Genomic DNA, 19175 nt, shown 5'->3' on the forward strand with positions numbered 1-19175 from the left:
CCCCTCCTCCCCTCTCTGTCAACCCCCCCCCCAACCCTCCTTCCCCAACACCAGCACAATGACCTCATGCCCAGACTCATCCAGGCTGCTTGCATTGTTGGAAAACCTGAAGAGTCATCTGAGACTGCATCCTAATCCTCCATGTTTATTCAGGGTTGGTGTAACGTGTCTGGGGCCCGGACACCAATAGGACTTCGGGAAATCATAATGCTACACGATTAATGAAGCGATTTCAGTGACAACAGTCCACAGTTTTTTTGTCTTTGAATGACAGCTGACGAGGACCAAAGGGAGCGGCAGGTTTTTAACAAGTGGGCGTGTTCTGGCCACAGCTGTGGTGTAGGAGGAGTTACAGATTCTAGAGATGCTGCTTCGTAATAGGACAGTCTGTAGGCTAAGCAAAGCTCCACAAGAATACTTACGTTTGCATTGCCCTCAATTTAATCCGATTTTATGAGAGATAAATCAAAAAAGCAACTGTATGTATATGACTTATTACTGGGTCTCATGTGGCTGGACACTACTGCTCTGTTCTCCTCTCCCTGTGAATTTCCAGCAGGCATATAGATGAACACCTGTCTTCTCTAGCCTGGCCCTGAAGGATGACTGTGTGAGGGAGGAGACAAGGGGGGGAGACTATGGAGGCATAGAACTTCTCCGTAATTAGTCCTCTGGACTACCCAATAACAGGGCTAGGACAGATATTTGAGACTTTAAAAACAAATAGTCTGAAGAAGAAACAAAGAGTTATGTGACGGTCGGGGAATCGTCTCTCTGTATCTGAGGAGATGTTGAAACTGAAGTCAGTGAGGAAATATAGGAGCCTAAAGGGGAGATGCTTGCTAAAATTACAGCTTTCCTGTATTGAGTTATAAAAGTATTGCTCCGGGTAACAGAATAACAAAGAACCGACCTTCATCTTCTTCTCTGGCAATACAAACACCCACTCATAAACTCTCTTGTCTAGTAGTGCATGACCACACACACACAAAGACACACACACACACAATCATCCAACTGTGTGGGGGCCCTCAACGGATTACAAAAGAGAGGGGTGTGTGTGTGTGCGCGTGCGTGCGTGCGTGCGTGTGTGTGGTAGGGAGGTGTGAGAGGCCCCCAGTTTAATTTAGAACCACGGCTGTGTACGGTTACCGTGGAAACCTTTGTCTCCGTGAAGCGTGGGGATGAGGAAGAAGGATGCTGATTGGTCCTTGGGGCCTCAGTGACATAAAGCAGTAGGTGACCTCCTGGATCACACATCTATTAAACAGCTAGGCTTGCATCCCCAATGGGACCCTATTCCCTTTATAGGGCACTAGATGCAGCCATAGGGCTCTGGTCAAAAGTAGGGCACACTATGTAGGGAATAGACTGCCATTTGGAACACTCCTCTATTTCCTCACTGACTGCAGTTTCAACATCTCCTCAGATTCACAAGCATTTTCCGCTACGTCCGCAATAACATCTGCTAAATATGTGTATGTGACCTTGTGTATGTGACCTTCCAATACACTTGGATTAGATTTATACCCTAGTGTTATACAGTGAGGACTCTCCCCTGACTGGTCACTCCTCTACACAGATCAGATACTGGACTGAATAGGAGAAACATGGTGGACATAGAGTGGAGCTACTGGAGCTTACACCAACCTCCCAGTGAGCCTCAAATGTTAAAAGTGAGAATCAGCAAAAAAGGTGGACAAATGTCTGAAGTGTAAACCCCTTTCTTCTCTCGAGCTAGAGACTTGAAAACATTGTTCTGTTCTAATGACCACTACGCCCCCTGGTGTTCACTTGGAAGAATGACAAGGCACTCGGAATCACCACCAAGCCTCAACATGACCTTGGTCCACAGCAGAGTGACGATTTCCACCCTCCGTTCCTGTCCTGAGCAGTAACAAACTAAAACAACAATAATGACCTGATCGTAGACACACAATATCTTTTAAAGCCTGAAGGAGAGACAACACAATACTGTATGTACAGGCATTCTGTTTATTTGTAACTATGAGTTTTGAAATAAGTCATATGATCATTTAAAAGAACGTGCAAGCTGTTTGGACAGAGAAATATCTGCTCATCATGGTATTAACTTGGGAACTTTCCCCCCCCCCAAAAAAGCACAAATGTACAAAATCACACAGCGTATAATATATACAACACGTAATAAATAAAAATGAAAAAAGTCTCCAAGAACACTAAAACACAGACAAGCACTTTGCCCATTCAGAAACAAACAACAACATTTACATTAAAGATAGGAACAATAAAATCGATAAAATCAATAAATAACATCTTATTACAAAACGTGATACATGGTTGGATTTGCTGCTCTGGAGTCGACAGTGTGGTGTTGTACTCTACACGTGTCACGGTTAGGTAGAGCACATGGTCCTTCAGTAGCAGTATGTACAGCGCACTAACTAAACACGTTGTCCAGCTGATATTGCCTAAACAGCGAATCAAATCAATCCGCCAATCGATCATTTGATTTGATTGGTTGATAAACAGCATTTCCTAGTTGACTAGTCGTTTGATTCGCCCTAATAATCCATAGCAGCGTCTTCACAGTTACTATTCCCTGACATAGTACGTCTACTTGGCTCTGCTCACAGCTCCACGTTCACTGAGTAAGACAACTAGTGATATTGTATGTTGAGGCAACCAGGACAGAACAGTGAAATAAAAAAACACGAAAACATTTCTGACTAGATTCCACTGTCTCTAACTGAATGTCGCTTTTAGATTCCACTGTCTCTAACCGAATGTCACTTCTAGATTCCACTGTCTCTGAATGTCACTTCTAGATTCCGCTGTCTCTAACTGAATGTCGCTTTTAGATTCCACTGTCTCTAACTGAATGTCACTTCTAGATTCCACTGTCTCTGAATGTCACTTCTAGATTCCGCTGTCTCTAACTGAATGTCACTTCTAGATTCCGCTGTCTCTAACTGAATGTCACTTCTAGATTCCACTGTCTCTGAATGTCACTTCTAGATTCCACTGTCTCTGAATGTCCCTTCTAGATTCCACTGTCTCTAACCGAATGTCACTTCTAGATTCCACTGTCTCTGAATGTCACTTCTAGATTCCACTGTCTCTAACTGAATGTCGCTTCTAGATTCCACTGTCTCTAACTGAATGTCGCTTCTAGATTCCACTGTCTCTAACTGAATGTTACTTCTAGATTCCACCGTCTCCAACTGAATGTCATTTCCAGATTCCGCTGTTTCTAACTGAATGTCCCTTCTAGATTCCACTGTCTCTACCTGAATGTCACTTCTAGATTCCACTGTCTCTACCTGAATGTCACTTCTAGATTCCACTGTCTCTACCTGAATGTCCCTTCTAGATTCCACTGTCTCTAACTGAATGTCGCTTCTAGATACCACTGTCTCTAACTGAATGTCACTTCTAGATTCCACTGTCTCTGAATGTCACTTCTAGATTCCACTGTCTCTAACTGAATGTCGCTTCTAGATTCCACTGTCTCTAACTGAATGTCGCTTCTAGATTCCACTGTCTCTAACTGAATGTCGCTTCTAGATTCCACTGTCTCTAACTGAATGTCGCTTCTAGATTCCACTGTCTCTAACTGAATGTTACTTCTAGATTCCACCGTCTCCAACTGAATGTCATTTCCAGATTCCGCTGTTTCTAACTGAATGTCCCTTCTAGATTCCACTGTCTCTACCTGAATGTCACTTCTAGATTCCACTGTCTCTACCTGAATGTCACTTCTAGATTCCACTGTCTCTACCTGAATGTCCCTTCTAGATTCCACTGTCTCTAACTGAATGTCCCTTCTAGATTCCACTGTCTCTAACTGAATGTCGTTTCTAGATTCCACTGTCTATAACTGAATGTCACTTCTAGATTCCACTGTATCTAACTGAATGTCACTTCTAGATTCCACTGTCTCTAACTGACTGTCCCTTCTAGATTCCACTGTATCTAACTGAATGTCACTTCTAGATTCCACTGTCTATAACTGAATGTCACTTCTAGATTCCACTGTCTCTGAATGTCACTTCTAGATTCCACTGTCTCTAACTGAATGTCATTTCTAGATTCCACTGTCTCTAACTGAATGTCACTTCTAGATTCCACTGTCTCTGAATGTCGCTTCTAGATGCCACTGTCTCTAACTGAATGTCGCTTCTAGATTCCACTGTCTCTAACTGAATGTCACTTCTAGATTCCACTGTTTCAAAATGAATGTCGCTTCTAGATTCCACTGTCTCTAACCGAATGTCACTTCTAGATTCCGCTGTCTCTAACTGAATGTCACTTCTAGATTCCGCTGTCTCTAACTGAATGTCATTTCCAGATTCCACTGTTTCTAACTGAATGTCACTTCTAGATTCCGCTGTCTCTAACTGAATGTCACTTCTAGATTCCGCTGTCTCTAACTGAATGTAATTTCCAGATTCCACTGTCTCTAACTGAATGTCATTTCCAGATTCCACTGTTTCTAATTGAATGTCACTTCTAGATTCCGCTGTCTCTAACTGAATGTCGCTTCTAGATTCCACTGACTCCAACTGAATGTCACTTCTAGATTCCACTGTCTCTAACTGAATGTCGCTTCTAGATTCCACTGTCTCCAACTGAATGTCATTTCAAGATTCCGCTGTCTCTAACTGAATGTCGCTTCTAGATTCCACTGTCTCTAACTGAATGTCACTTCTAGATTCCACTGTCTCTAATTGAATGTCACTTCTAGATTCCACTGTCTCTAACTGAATGTCGCTTCTAGATGCCACTGTCTCTAACCGAATGTCACTTCTAGATTCCACTGTCTCTAACTGAATGTCACTTCTAGATTCCACTGTCTCTAACTGAATGTCGCTTCTAGATTCCACTGTCTCTGAATGTCACTTCTAGATTCCACTGTCTCTAACCGAATGTCACTTCTAGATTCCACTGTCTCTAACTGAATGTCACTTCTAGATTCCACTGTTTCAAAATGAATGTCGCTTCTAGATTCCACTGTCTCTAACTGAATGTCGCTTCTAGATTCCACTGTCTCTAACTGAATGTCACTTCTAGATTCCACTGTCTCTAACTGAATGTCACTTCTAGATTCCACTGTCTCTAACTGAATGTCACTTCTAGATTCCACTGTCTCTAACCGAATGTCACTTCTAGATTCCACTGTCTCTAACTGAATGGCACTTCTAGATTCCACTGTCTCCAACTGAATGTCACTTCTAATAATAATGAGTAATGCTTTTTATTAGCATGTACAGTAAACAAGTCTAACTGGCCAAGTTGTAATTGGATAAAGCTTAGCTTGCATTTCAAGAGCTCAAGTGTCAAATTTGTTTTTTAGACCTTATGTAATCTCAGTGTGTGGCTAGGATAGCCAACAGCTAAGTCTGTCTTATTGAGAAAAAAGAACCATCACAACATTTTTTGTATGGGTCATGTAAACTGACCTCTTTCTCTCTCTCTCTGCTTATGGCAACAGCGTGAGTGGGCTGAAGAATTCAATGGCCTACCTCAAATAATATGAATCAACAAATCTGGACAAAGGACAAAAATGACAGTATGAGTAAGTCATATTCTTTAAAAGGCATACGTACACATTGAATGTTTAAATTAAAAAAGCCCAAAGATCGACTGACATTGTCTCCTGTATTGGATGTTGATGGAAGCCTACGTGTGTGTGGTGTGTTCCTGTCTCTAGATAGCAGTGTGACTGTTACCACTGAGTTATAGCTACACACCAGTGGGTTAGCTAGCTACACACCAGTCAGCTAGCTAGCTACACACCAGTCAGTTAGCTAGCTACACACCAGTGGGTTAGAGCTACACACCAGTCAGTTAGCTAGCTACACACCAGTGGGTTATAGCTACACACCAGTGGGTTAGAGCTACACACCAGTGGGTTATAGCTACAAACCAGTCAGTTAGCTAGCTACAAACCAGCAGGTTAGCTAGCTACAAACCAGCAGGTTAGCTAGCTACAAACCAGTCGGTCAGCTAGCTACAAACCAGTCGGTCAGCTAGCTACAAACCAGTCGGTCAGCTAGCTACAAACCAGTCGGTCAGCTAGCTACAAACCAGTCGGTCAGCTAGCTACAAACCAGTCGGTCAGCTAGCTACAAACCAGTCAGTTAGCTAGCTACAAACCAGTCGGTCAGCTAGCTAGCAACCAGTCGGTCAGCTAGCTACAAACCAGTCAGTTAGCTAGCTACAAACCAGTCAGTTAGCTAGCTACAAACCAGTCAGTTAGCTAGCTACAAACCAGTCGGTCAGCTAGCTACAAACCAGTCGGTCAGCTAGCTACAAACCAGTCGGTTAGCTAGCTACAAACCTCAACACTGCAGTACAGAGAGAGAACATGTTGATGTTATTGTTTTCCAGACCAGAAACGACTGAATATTGGATTAGTTGTAATGACGGTCACCTGGGACACGTCGCGACCTCTTACAAGGGTTGGGGTTATTTCCCTTTCAATTCAGTCAACGCAGAAAGTTAACTGAAATTCTCATTTTCCCCAATCAAAGCCAATGAGGAAAATTGGACATTTTCAATGTCAGTTTTCTTCATAAATTGACTGATTTGAAATGGAATTGACTCCAGCCTTGCCTTTTACCACACATCCACCTACAAGTAGTGTACTGTATAGGGAGTAGGGTGCCATGTAGGAGGTAAAATAAGATCAAACAGCAAGGCCTGTTAGTGCCAGCCTCCTTCAGCCCTATACCCCTCCCTCTGTCTAATCCCTCTTGGCCCTCCCCTTCCTCTTTCTCCTTCCATTCCCGTTGTCCACCCCTGACGACCTCTCCTTTTCCTCCACCTTGCCCCCTACCGCCGCTCCATTCCCCAGTCCCTTGGACAGCCCGTTGGAGACCCCGTTAGACAGAGCCTTGGAGGCCTTGGGCTCCCTGGGTTGGCGTGGCGTGCGACGATACGTCTGGTAGTAGAAGTTACCGAACAGGGCGATGAAGGTGAGGGCGTAGCAGATAAGGGCGTAGTGCATCCAGTGTGGAAACTCACAGTCCATGTAGAGGGACAGGGCAGTGTGGCCGATGGTGACATGGAACTGGATCTGAGGTAGAGACGGAGGGGAAATATTATTAAATATATATATTTACAGTATGACAGGGCTATACAGTCACAGTCCATGTAGAGGGACAGAGCTGTCTGGCCGATGGTAACATGGAACTGGATCTGAGGTAGAGACGGAGGGGAAATGTGATTCAATATATATATATATATATATATATATTTACAGTATGACAGGCCATCGGTGACATGAAACTGGATCTGAGGTAGAGACGGAGGGGAAATATGATTCAATATATATATATATATATATATATATATATATATATTTACAGTATGACAGGCCATCGGTGACATGAAACTGGATCTGAGGTAGAGACGGAGGGAGGGATCAGTTGAAACCTTATTATGTACAGTGCCTTCTGGGAAAGTATTCAGACCCCTTGACTTTTAACACATTTTGTTACGTTACAGCCGTATTCTAAAATGGATCAAATAAAAAACATTTTCCTTATCAATCTATACACAATACCCCATAGTGACATAAGTATTCAGACCCTTTGCTATGAGACTTGAAATTGAGCTCAGGTGCATCCTGTTTCCATTGGTCATCCTTGAGATCGTTCTACAACTTGGAGTCCACCTGTGGTAAATTCAATTGATTGGACATGATTTGGAAAGGCACACACCTGTCTATATAAGGTCCCACAGTTGACAGTGCACGTCAGAGCAAAAACCAAGCCATGAGATCAAAGGAATTGTCCGTAGAGCTCAGAGACAGTCAACTGTGGACATGTACATTTAACATTTACATTTAAGTCATTTAGCAGACGCTCTTATCCAGAGCGACTTACAAATTGGCCCAGCAATGTAGAAGGCAATCTGAGGGAAGAAGGTGAAACACAACCTTTCTGGTGATCTCTCCAGGTAGAGTAGAAGACCAGCTGGTTCTCATGATCTCTCCAGGTAGAGAAGAAGACCAGCTGGTTCTCCATGATCTCTCCAGGTAGAGAAGAAGACCAGCTGGTTCTCATGATCTCTCCAGGTAGAGAAAGAAGACCAGCTTCGGCCTTCGAGGTTCACTAACTGAATAGTCCAGCAACCCAGTAGTTATGATATGACATAATCCCATGAATGACTTAACTGTAAATCCATCTGAATCAAGTTAGACTGACTTACTGTAAACCCATCTGAATCAAGTTAGACTGGCTTACTGTAAATCCATCTGAATCAAATTAGACTGACTTATTGTAAATCCATCTGAATCAAGTTAGACTGACTTAACTGTAAATCCATCTGAATCAAGTTACTGTAAATCCATCTGAATCAAGTTACTGTAAATCCATCTGAATCAAGTTACTGTAAATCCATCTGAATCAAGTTAGACTGACTTAACTGTAAATCCATCTGAATCAAGTTACTGTAAACGGATCTCTTACCATCTGTATGACAGTCAGGTACTTCTTCCACCACAGGTACTTCTGGATCTTGGGTCCAAAGGAGGCCAGACCATAGTACAGATACATCAGGACATGGATGGCTGCGTTCATGTGTGCACCAAAGAATGCTGCAAAGGGGAGGGGGGGAACCCAGACAGATAATGTGATGAGGGAGGGGGAAACCAGACAGATAATGTGATGAGGGAGGGGGGACCCAGACAGATAACGTGATGAGGGAGGGGGGACCCAGACAGATAATGTGATGAGGGAGGGGGGACCCAGACAGATAATGTGATGAGGGGAGGGGGGACCCAGACAGATAATGTGATGAGGGGGGGGGGGGGGGGGGACCCAGACAGATAATGTGATGAGGGGGGGGACCCAGACAGATAATGTGATGGGGGGGGGGGGGGGGCCCAGACAGATAATGTGATGAGGGGGGGGGGGGGACCCAGACAGATAATGTGATGAGGGGGGGGGGGGGACCCAGACAGATAATGTGATGAGGGAGGGGGGACCCAGACAGATAATGTGATGAGGGAGGGGGGACCCAGACAGATAATGTGATGAGGGGGGGGGGACCCAGACAGATAATGTGATGAGGGGGGGGGGGGGACCCAGACAGATAATGTGATGAGGGGGGGGGACCCAGACAGATAATGTGATGAGGGGGAGGGACCCAGACAGATAATGTGATGAGGGGGGGGGGGGGGGCCCAGACAGATAATGTGATGAGGGGGGGGACCCAGACAGATAATGTGATGAGGGGGGGGGGGGACCCAGACAGATAATGTGATGAGGGGGGGGGGGGGACCCAGACAGATAATGTGATGAGGGGGGGGACCCAGACAGATAATGTGATGAGGGGGGGGGACCCAGACAGATAATGTGATGAGGGGGGGGTGACCCAGACAGATAATGTGATGAGGGAGGGGGGACCCAGACAGATAATGTGATGAGGGGGGGGGGAACCCAGACAGATAATGTGATGAGGGGGGGGGGGGGACCCAGACAGATAATGTGATGAGGGGGGGGGGGGGGCCCAGACAGATAATGTGATGAGGGGGGGAACCCAGACAGATAATGTGATGAGGGGGGGGGGGGACCCAGACAGATAATGTGATGAGATCCATTCCCAAATTACTAATAACGCATTAATTTATCGTTACTGCATTCGGCTACAGTTCAACGCAGAAGAAGAGATTCCTTTAATCTCAAAGGAAGTTGCTGGTTAAGTATAACAAAATATATAAGTAGAGGGGATACTCACACTGTCCGCCAGCGACCCACTTGATGCCGATCCACCAGAGAGTGAACATGGTACAGTGGTGGTAGACGTGTAGGAAGCTGACCTGGTTAAACTTCTTCCTCAGGATGAAGAACACCGTGTCCAGGTACTCTACTCCTTTAGAGATGAAATACCACCACAAGGCTGCTGCTATCTGTGAATGGGGACGGGGGACGGGGGACGGGTGGACGGGGGACGGGGGGTCGGGGGACGGACGGGGAGATGGGGGACGGGGGACGGGGGGACAGGGAGACGGGGGGACGGGGGGACGGGGGACGGGGACAGGGGGGACAGGTGGACGGGGGACGGGGGGACAGGGGACGGGGGGACATTAGTATCATCGAGGAGGATTTGGACAATCTTCTCCAGACAGGTTATATTTCATAACCTAAAGGGGTCATGACCTCTCTAGAGGGGAAGTTTTATGTGTCTGCTAGAATCTGTAGACTAAAGACTATAGAGCCTGATATGATCCTTGACCTTTGACCTTTCATCATCAACCTTGGACACAAAATGGTCGCTGACGTCGGAGAGGAAGAGGAGAAGCGAAAGGGATAACTGGGCCCAAAATGTGTCTTCTGCAGCAGATGGGGTTTGTATATATAAATGTTTTGCTCACCGAGGGGGTTCTCCCTCACCAGGCAAAGACTTTTTGTATGGTCAATGAGAGAGTGTCGAATTTGGTCAACAAAAACTGTAATGGCTTATTTGATACGAGAGGCTTATTTGATACAGGAGGCTCATTTGATACAGGAGGCTTATTTGATACAGGAGGCTCATTTGATACAGGAGGCTCATTTGATCGAATAGAACACTTTATACCTGTTGTTCAGACGTGTATCTGCCATCTCATTGGCTAGAACGGTCCCACTTTGATCTTGCCCTCCTTCCCGACTGCCTTCCATTTTTGAAGACATTTATTGTCATTGTTAGAGCGGTCACTTGAGTATCTGGTCCATATAATGGATCATCTGTACGGACGTGGCATGCTGCCTGGTGTAAACGTCATGGAGCAGTAGATAGGTAAAACCGACCCCCCCCCCCCTGCTGGCTCCGTCTGTCTGATAGGAGGGTAAACGTCATGGAGCAGTAGCTAGGGAAAACCGAACCCCCCCCCCCTGCTGGCTCCGTCTGTCTGATAGGAGGGTAAACGTCATGGAGCAGTAGCTAGGGAAAACCGAACCCCCCCCCCCTGCTGGCTCCGTCTGTCTGATAGGAGGGTAAACGTCATGGAGCAGTAGCTAGGGAAAACCGACCCCCCCCCCCCCCCCCCCCCCCCCCCCCTGCTGGCTCCGTCTGTTTGATAGGAGGGTTTGATCAGATAAAAGAAGCCTGATCATGTTTCTTAACGACACGTCTCCCAGAGGTGAGTGAAAGAGAGAGCGGGTATCTAATTCCATGATCCCAGTCGCTGCAAGGATCAGGGCCAGCCAGCATCTCCCAGGTACTGGTCATACCTGTACTACTGGTCATACCTGTACTACTGGTCATAATGGTACTACTGGTCATACCTGTACTACTGGTCATACCTGTACTACTGGTCATACCTGTACTACTGGCCATACCTGTACTACTGGTCATACCTGTACTACTGGCCATACCTGTACTACTGGTCATACCTGTACTACTGGCCATACCTGTACTACTGGTCATACCTGTACTACTGGTCATACCTGTACTACTGGTCATACCTGTACTACCCAGTCGCTGCAAGGATCATGACCAGCCAGCATCTCCCAGTTACTGGTCATACCTGTACTACTGGTCATACCTGTACTACTGGTCATAATGGTACTACTGGTCATACCTGTACTACTGGTCATACCTGTACTACTGGTCATAATGGTACTACTGGTCATACCTGTACTACTGGCCATACCTGTACTACTGGTCATACCTGTACTACTGGCCTGTACTACCCAGTCGCTGCAGGGATCAGGGCCAGCCAGCATCTCCCAGTTACTGGTCATACCTGTACTACTGGTCATAATGGTACTACTGGTCATACCGGTACTACTGGTCATACCTGTACTACTGGTCATACCTGTACTACTGGTCATACCTGTTCTACTGGTCAATCCTGTACTACTGGTCATACCTGTACTACTGGTCATAATGGTACTACTGGCCATACCTGTACTACTGGCCATACCTGTACTACTGGCCATACCTGTACTACTGGTCATACCTGTACTACCCAGTCGCTGCAGGGATCAGGGCCAGCCAGCATCTCCCAGTTACTGGTCATACCTGTACTACTGGTCATAATGGTACTACTGGTCATACCTGTACTACTGGTCATACCTGTACTACCCAGTCGCTGCAGGGATCAGGGCCAGCCAGCATCTCCCAGTTACTGGTCATACCTGTACTACTGGTCATAATGGTACTACTGGTCATACCTGTACTACTGGTCATACCTGTACTACCCAGTCGCTGCAGGGATCAGGGCCAGCCAGCATCTCCCAGTTACTGGTCATACCTGTACTACTGGTCATACCTGTACTACTGGTCATACCTGTACTACTGGTCATACCTGTACTACTGGTCATACCTGTACTACTGGTCATAATGGTACTACTGGTCATACCTGTACTACTGGCCATAATGGTACTACTGGTCATACCTGTACTACTGGTCATACCTGTACTACTGGTCATACCTGTACTACTGGTCATAATGGTACTACTGGTCATAATGGTACTACTGGTCATAATGGTACTACTGGTCATAATGGTACTACTGGTCATAATGGTACTACTGGTCATAATGGTACTACTGGTCATACCTGTACTACTGGCCATAATGGTACTACTGGTCATACCTGTACTACTGGTCATAATGGTACTACTGGTCATACCTGTACTACTGGTCATAATGGTACTACTGGTCATACCTGTACTACTGGTCATAATGGTACTACTGGTCATACCTGTACTACTGGTCATAATGGTACTACTGGTCATACCTGTACTACTGGTCATAATGGTACTACTGGTCATACCTGTACTACTGGCCATAATGGTACTACTGGTCATACCTGTACTACTGGTCATACCTGTACTACTGGTCATACCTGTACTACTGGTCATACCTGTACTACTGGTCATACCTGTACTACTGGTCATACCTGTACTACTGGTCATAATGGTACTACTGGTCATACCTGTACTACTGGTCATAATGGTACTACTGGTCATACCTGTACTACTGGTCATACCTGTACTACTGGTCATACCTGTACTACTGGTCTTACCTGTACTACTGGTCATACCTGTACTACTGGTCATATGGTCATACCTGTACTACTGGTCATACCTGTACTACTGGTCATACCTGTACTACTGGTCATATTTTGTGAATATTCTATTGGTTCCATTGCGACAGGCAACCTGCATCAAGCCACACGAAAGATTTAGAAATTATTTCAAATACTACTTGAACTCAGGTCCCGGGTCGTTTCTGGGTGAACTCACCCGGACTTCATTGGGGTCGTCTGAGTAGTCAACAGACTGGCAGATGTAGCTGTATCCGGCCGCCCGAGCCGCCAGGAAGAGCTGAGAATAGAGGAGATCACCACACACTTTATTAACACCAAGAGAGAGAGAGAAGAGATCACCACACACTTTATTATCCAAGAGAGAGAGACAGAGACAGATAGAAAGAGAGAGAGAGAGACAGAGAGACAGAGAGAGAGACAGAGAGACAGAGAGAGAGAGAGACAGAGAGAGAGAGAGACAGAGAGAGAGACAGAGACAGAGACAGAGAGAGAGAGAGAGACAGAGACAGAGACAGAGACAGAGACAGAGACAGAGACAGAGACAGAGACAGAGAGAGAGAGAGAGAGAGAGAGAGAGAAACTAAGAGCAGACAGATATCAACTAATGGAAACAGGGAATCTAAGGAGTCTTACACAACTAAATTAGACTTTGAAATGTTTTCTGAATGCTCAAAAAAGGTGAAAGTGAAATACAGTGGGGCAAAAAAGTATTTAGTCAGCCACCAATTGTGCAAGTTCTCCCACTTAAAAAGATGAGAGAGGCCTGTAATTCATCATAGGTACACTTCAACTATGACAGACAAAATGAGAAGAAAAAAATCCAGAAAATCACATTGTAGGATTTTTTATGAATTTATTTGCAAATTATGGTGGAAAATAAGTATTTTGTCAATAACAAAAGTTTATCTCAATACTTTGTTATATACCCTTTGTTGGCAATGACAGAGGTCAAACATTTTCTGTAAGTCTTCACAAGGTTTTCACACACTGTTGCTGGTATTTTGGCCCATTCCTCCATGCAGATCTCCTCTAGAGCAGTGATGTTTTGGGGCTGTTGCTGGGCAACATGGACTTTCAACTCCCTCCAAAGATTTTCTATGGGGTTGAGATCTGGAGACTGGCTAGGCCACTCCAGGACCTTGAAATGCTTCTTACGAAGCCACTCCTTCGTTGCCCGGGCGGTGTGCTTGGGATCATTGTCATGCTGAAAGACCCAGCCACGTTTCATCTTCAATGCCCTTGCTGATGGAAGGAGGTTTTCACTCAATCTCACGATACATGGCCCCATTCATTCTTTCCTTTACACGGATCAGTCGTTCTGGTTCCTTTGCAGAAAAACAGCCCCAAAGCATGATGTTTCCACCCCCATGCTTCACAGTAGGTATGGTGTTCTTTGGATGCAACTCAGCATTCTTTGTCCTCCAAACACGACGAGTTGAGTTTTTACCAAAAAGTTATATTTTGGTTTCATCTGACCATATGACATTCTCCCAATCTTCTTCTGGATCATCCAAATGCTCTCTAGCAAACTTCAGACGGGCCTGGACATGTACTGGCTTAAGCAGGGGGACACGTCTGGCACTGCAGGATTTGAGTCCCTGGCGGCGTAGTCTGTTACTGATGGTAGGCTTCGTTACTTTGGTCCCAGCTCTCTGCAGGTCATTCACTAGGTCCCCCTGTGTGGTTCTGGGATTTTTGCTCACCGTTCTTATGATCATTTTGACCCCACGGGGTGAGATCTTGCGTGGAGCCCCAGATCGAGGGAGATTATCAGTGGTCTTGTATGTCTTCCATTTCCTAATAATTGCTCCCACAGTTGATTTCTTCAAACCAAGCTGCTTACCTATTGCAGATTCAGTCTTCCCAGCCTGGTGCAGGTCTACACTTTTGTTTCTGGTGTCCTTTGACAGCTCTTTGGTCTTGACCATAGTGGAGTTTGGAGTGTGACTGTTTGAGGTTGTGGACAGGTGTCTTTTATACTGATAACAAGTTCAAACAGGTGCCATTAATACAGGTAACGAGTGGAGGACAGAGGAGCCTCTTAAAGAAGAAGTTACAGGTCTGTGAGAGACAGAAATCTTGCTTGTTTGTAGGTGACCAAATACTTATTTTCCACCATAATTTGCAAATAAATTCATTAAAAATCCTACAATGTGATTACAGGCATCTCTCATCTTTTTAAGTGGGAGAACTTGCACAATTGGTGGCTGACTAAATACTTTTTTGCCCCACTGTATATAATATTCAACAACTCTTGGAGGACAATGAAAGTTGATTTAAGTTAGTCTCCAGTCTCTTGTGACAGATTAAATCGAGAAACTGGCCAGACCAGCAAACACACAATATTTGGTATCTGGATGTGATGAGATGAGATTTAAATAAAAGTTTAAACGTCCCCCACCTCTTTGCAGATGAAGAAGTTGAAGACGACCATGCTGAAGTTGTAGAGGATGAGTGTCTTCTTGAGCTGGAAGGGTTCTCTGTTCTGCATGTACTTGGGCCCCAGCCACAGGAACAGCAGGTAGGAGGAACTGATGGCCAGCGTTGGGAGGGGGTTGTCCATCAGGGGCCATTTCTCCACTCGTTTGTCTGGGGGACAGTACAATATACTCAGTATTATCGCCATGATAAAAGGTGAGTAATATAAACATCTGACATTTCTTCCTCTACACTGAACAAAAATAGAAACGCAAACATGTAAAGTGTAGGTTCCATGTTTCATGAGTTGAAATAAAAAATAAAAATCCCCAAAATGTTCCATACACGCACAAAAATACGTATTTATCTCAAATGTTGTGCACAAATTTGTACCCATCCCTGGTAGTGAGCATTTCTACTTTGCCAAGATAATCGAGCCACCTGACAGGTGTTGCATATCAAGAAGCCGATTAAACAGCATGATCATTACACAGGTGCACCTTGTGCTGGGGGACAATAAAAGGCCACTCTAAAATGGGCAGTTTTGTCACCCAACACAATGCCACAGACGTGTCAAGCTTTGAGGGAGTGTGCAATTGGCATGCTGACTACAGGAACATCCACCAGAGCTGTTTCCAGATAATTGAATGTTCATTTCTCTACCATAAGCCGCCTCCAACGTTGTTTTTTTTAAATTTGGCAGTACGTCCAATTGGCCTCACAACCGCAGACCAAGTGTGTAACCACGGCAGCCCAGGACCTCCACATCCGTCTTCTTCACCTGCGGGATCGTCTGGGGGGTGGGGGGGTATTTCTGTCTGTAATAAAGCCCTTTTCTGGAGGATAACTCATTCTGATTGGCTGGGCCTGGGCCTGGGTGGGACTGATCTCCTTCTATGAACTGTAACTCAGTAAAATGGTTGAAATTGTGGCATGTTGCGTTCATATTTTTGTTCAGTGTAGAAAGAGAAAGAGACTTGTATTCTGAGATTCTCGCAAACAAAGATCAAGATTAAACCTCTCTCTAATAAACACACACACACACACACACACACACACACACACACACACACACACCACACACACCACACACACACACACACACCACACACACACACACACACACACACACACACACACACACACACACACACCACACACACACACACACACACACACACACACACACACACACACACACACACACACCGGGAGTGTGAGGATTACCTGCGATGGTAAGGGCCCATTTATATAAATTAATGGTATCATTTATCAGATGTGTGGTGAGCTCCATCTTTGCAGGCCAGTATCGGAGTTCCCCTGGCAGAAAGACACACGGAGAAGACAGCAGAAGAGCTCAGTAAAACATCCTCGGGTGTTTTAACATCATCCAGCTATCACTGAACACTACCACGTAGCCCCCCCCCCCCCCCCCCCCCCCCCCCCCATCTGTTGAGGAGGTCATCCTCTCTCTGACAGCTTCTACAGTATTACTGGGATGAAATAGGAGGCGTAGAGCTTCTTGGAATAACTCTGGGCTTCATTCGGTCAATTATTAAGCCATTTCATTTCGGCTATTCTTATCCAGCAACATTTCTCTGCACAAGTTCAACGATGTATCTACAGTCCTTCCGCACATTCTGCTGTTAAAGTAAACAAATAGACTTCCATCAATATCTATCCGTTCCTGACAGACCGTGGGGAGAGAGAGGATGGGGGCGGCGATTCTGCTGCTGCACTGTTCTGCTCCGTGACGTGATAGACGAATGGTCCTCTATTCTAGCGACGCACAAATACCTGGCTGACACCGCTTTTTGACTCGTGGGTCTGACTGTCCGCACCGTCGCTAACCGGCATCCAATCTGTAGTCCTATGCTATTTCCTTCAAAACTACAATTAGATGTTACATTCCGACATGTTTTATATCCAACCAGGTCTTTGCAGAGTGCGCGAACAGAGTAGTAATAATATAGTATATTGGCCTAGAGCGCGTGGATAACACCGTGTGATTTAATGATCTCTGAACGGTAGCCTAAATATGACGCTGCCCCCCCCCCTCCTTCTGACCAGCAACCAAGCCGTATTTAATCTGATGGGAATAATGCATTATGACCAATTAAAATATAGGCATATTACAAAAAATATATGTCTGGATATTTGAGTAGGGTAGAATAGGCAACATAGATGATTAGCATTGTGGCCCTCCACGACACTGTGATAACACGGCAATGTGCTATTCATTGATCATACATGGACCATTTCCCAATCCTATAATTCGAACCATAAAATAAAGGAAAACGAGCAAGCTAGCTAATTGTATCCAGTAAAATAAGTCAAATATACCGAAACTCTGCGCACTATTATTTGATGAGAATGAAGATTCTTGTTCTCTTACCGTGTCGACAGATAGGGCTATACACGGTCCTTATATTGTGACACTCAGTACAAGGTCATGCAATCTTAATAGTTCCACAGTTTCGGCTACCCAAAACTCTAATATATATTTTGATATATATCCGCGGTTTATGTTCCTATATAAGACTAGTTAACATAACGGCCGAAAAGAGAAATCCGTTATACAGGCAACATAATGACTGCAACCCTTTTCACTGCAGCTGGAAACGGTTCTCCGGTGCTACTCGTTGGACTGATGACAGACACGGTTTGATGGTGCGCATGCGTAGACCTGTAGTCGAATGCAGCAGTAGTGGAGACCGGGAATATGTAACCGACCTCTCCGTTGTGATCTTGGCTGTACATCATAGGCTACCTGAGGATTTTCCCCATCCTTGATCTGTATGCGCTATGAACGGTGTACGTGGATATTTTCCTCAGTGTTTTATAGCCTTTACGTACCGGCCTAGTTGAGTCGTAACGAAACGACAAGAAGTCCCTTTATTTGTGATGATCGTTTCTACTTGTTGTCTATGGACCGGATCCACCATACAATGATAGGCACTGAAGATATGTCCCCGTAGCAAAGGGGCCGGTAACGAACGGATATATCGAACATTCTCCTTTAAGGAGAAGGTCAGAGAAAACGGAAACATGAAGATCTGGAGTACAGAACATGTTTTCAGGTTAGTAGGCCAAGAGTCTCTAAACCGAGCATATAGATAGGCTAGCTTACCGTTACCGTTAAATGCAGTGTTGCTTGCTTGTACAACCGTTGTCTTTTATTTTAATTATTTGAATCTTTATCGTTCCAAATGTTAGTCTACATTAGAGGCTTGTCGAAATGAGCGCAGAGCAGCGATGCGATCCGACATTGTTCCCTCTCCCATTGAGCATGTGGTCCCGGTGAGGTCCCGGTGAGGTCCCGGTGTTGTGCCGAAAATACACGGTATTTTTAAATTCTCCCCCTGACAGAATTTGAACCCGGTATTTTTGAAAGTGTAAGGATAATAATTCAGCCATAGTTGTTCTGAAATGTTTATTGCTTGCCAACATTGTACTCCCTCCTCTATGTTTAATATAACACACACACATACATTTAATTATTAATTTCGGTTGCCTATCCTGACGTGAACTTTGTTCTATAGAAAGTATTTGAGTCTGATATGTGCCGCAGAAAGTATTTGACTCTAGCCACAAAATGAAGGACATCAGAAGGGGGGGGGGGGGGGATTCTATCAGGGGGGAGATTTTCGGCACCAGTTTTACAAAGTATCACTGTCACACAAAGGTTTGAACGTGTCTGTTATGTTGTTCTACAATGTGTCAGTTGTGTGAA

General features: G+C 45.1%; 1 protein-coding gene across 4 annotated transcripts; it reads right to left on the reverse strand.

The window, feature by feature from the left end:
* Positions 1 to 1975: 1975 nt before the first annotated feature.
* On the reverse strand, positions 1976 to 18764 carry LOC129856938 (elongation of very long chain fatty acids protein 4-like). Of its 4 annotated transcripts, XM_055924725.1 has the most exons (8): positions 18573 to 18764; positions 17838 to 18459; positions 16670 to 16762; positions 15426 to 15613; positions 13221 to 13301; positions 9727 to 9898; positions 8457 to 8584; positions 1976 to 7060 (listed from the first exon to the last, which is right to left on the reverse strand). In XM_055924725.1, the coding sequence occupies exons 3-8, from the start codon at positions 16734 to 16736 to the stop codon at positions 6728 to 6730; spliced, it is 969 nt and encodes a 322-aa protein (XP_055780700.1). In that variant the 5' UTR covers positions 16737 to 16762; positions 17838 to 18459; positions 18573 to 18764; the 3' UTR covers positions 1976 to 6727. The 4 variants fall into 4 exon arrangements, with proteins under 4 accessions (XP_055780700.1, XP_055780702.1, XP_055780701.1 ...); XM_055924727.1 differs by lacking the exon at positions 17838 to 18459; XM_055924726.1 differs by lacking the exon at positions 18573 to 18764 and having other exon boundaries at positions 18299 to 18560.
* Positions 18765 to 19175: the final 411 nt, after the last annotated feature.

The sequence above is a fragment of the Salvelinus fontinalis genome, chromosome 6 (genome assembly GCF_029448725.1).
Source record: "Salvelinus fontinalis isolate EN_2023a chromosome 6, ASM2944872v1, whole genome shotgun sequence".
NCBI classification, from domain to species: Eukaryota; Metazoa; Chordata; class Actinopteri; order Salmoniformes; family Salmonidae; genus Salvelinus; species Salvelinus fontinalis.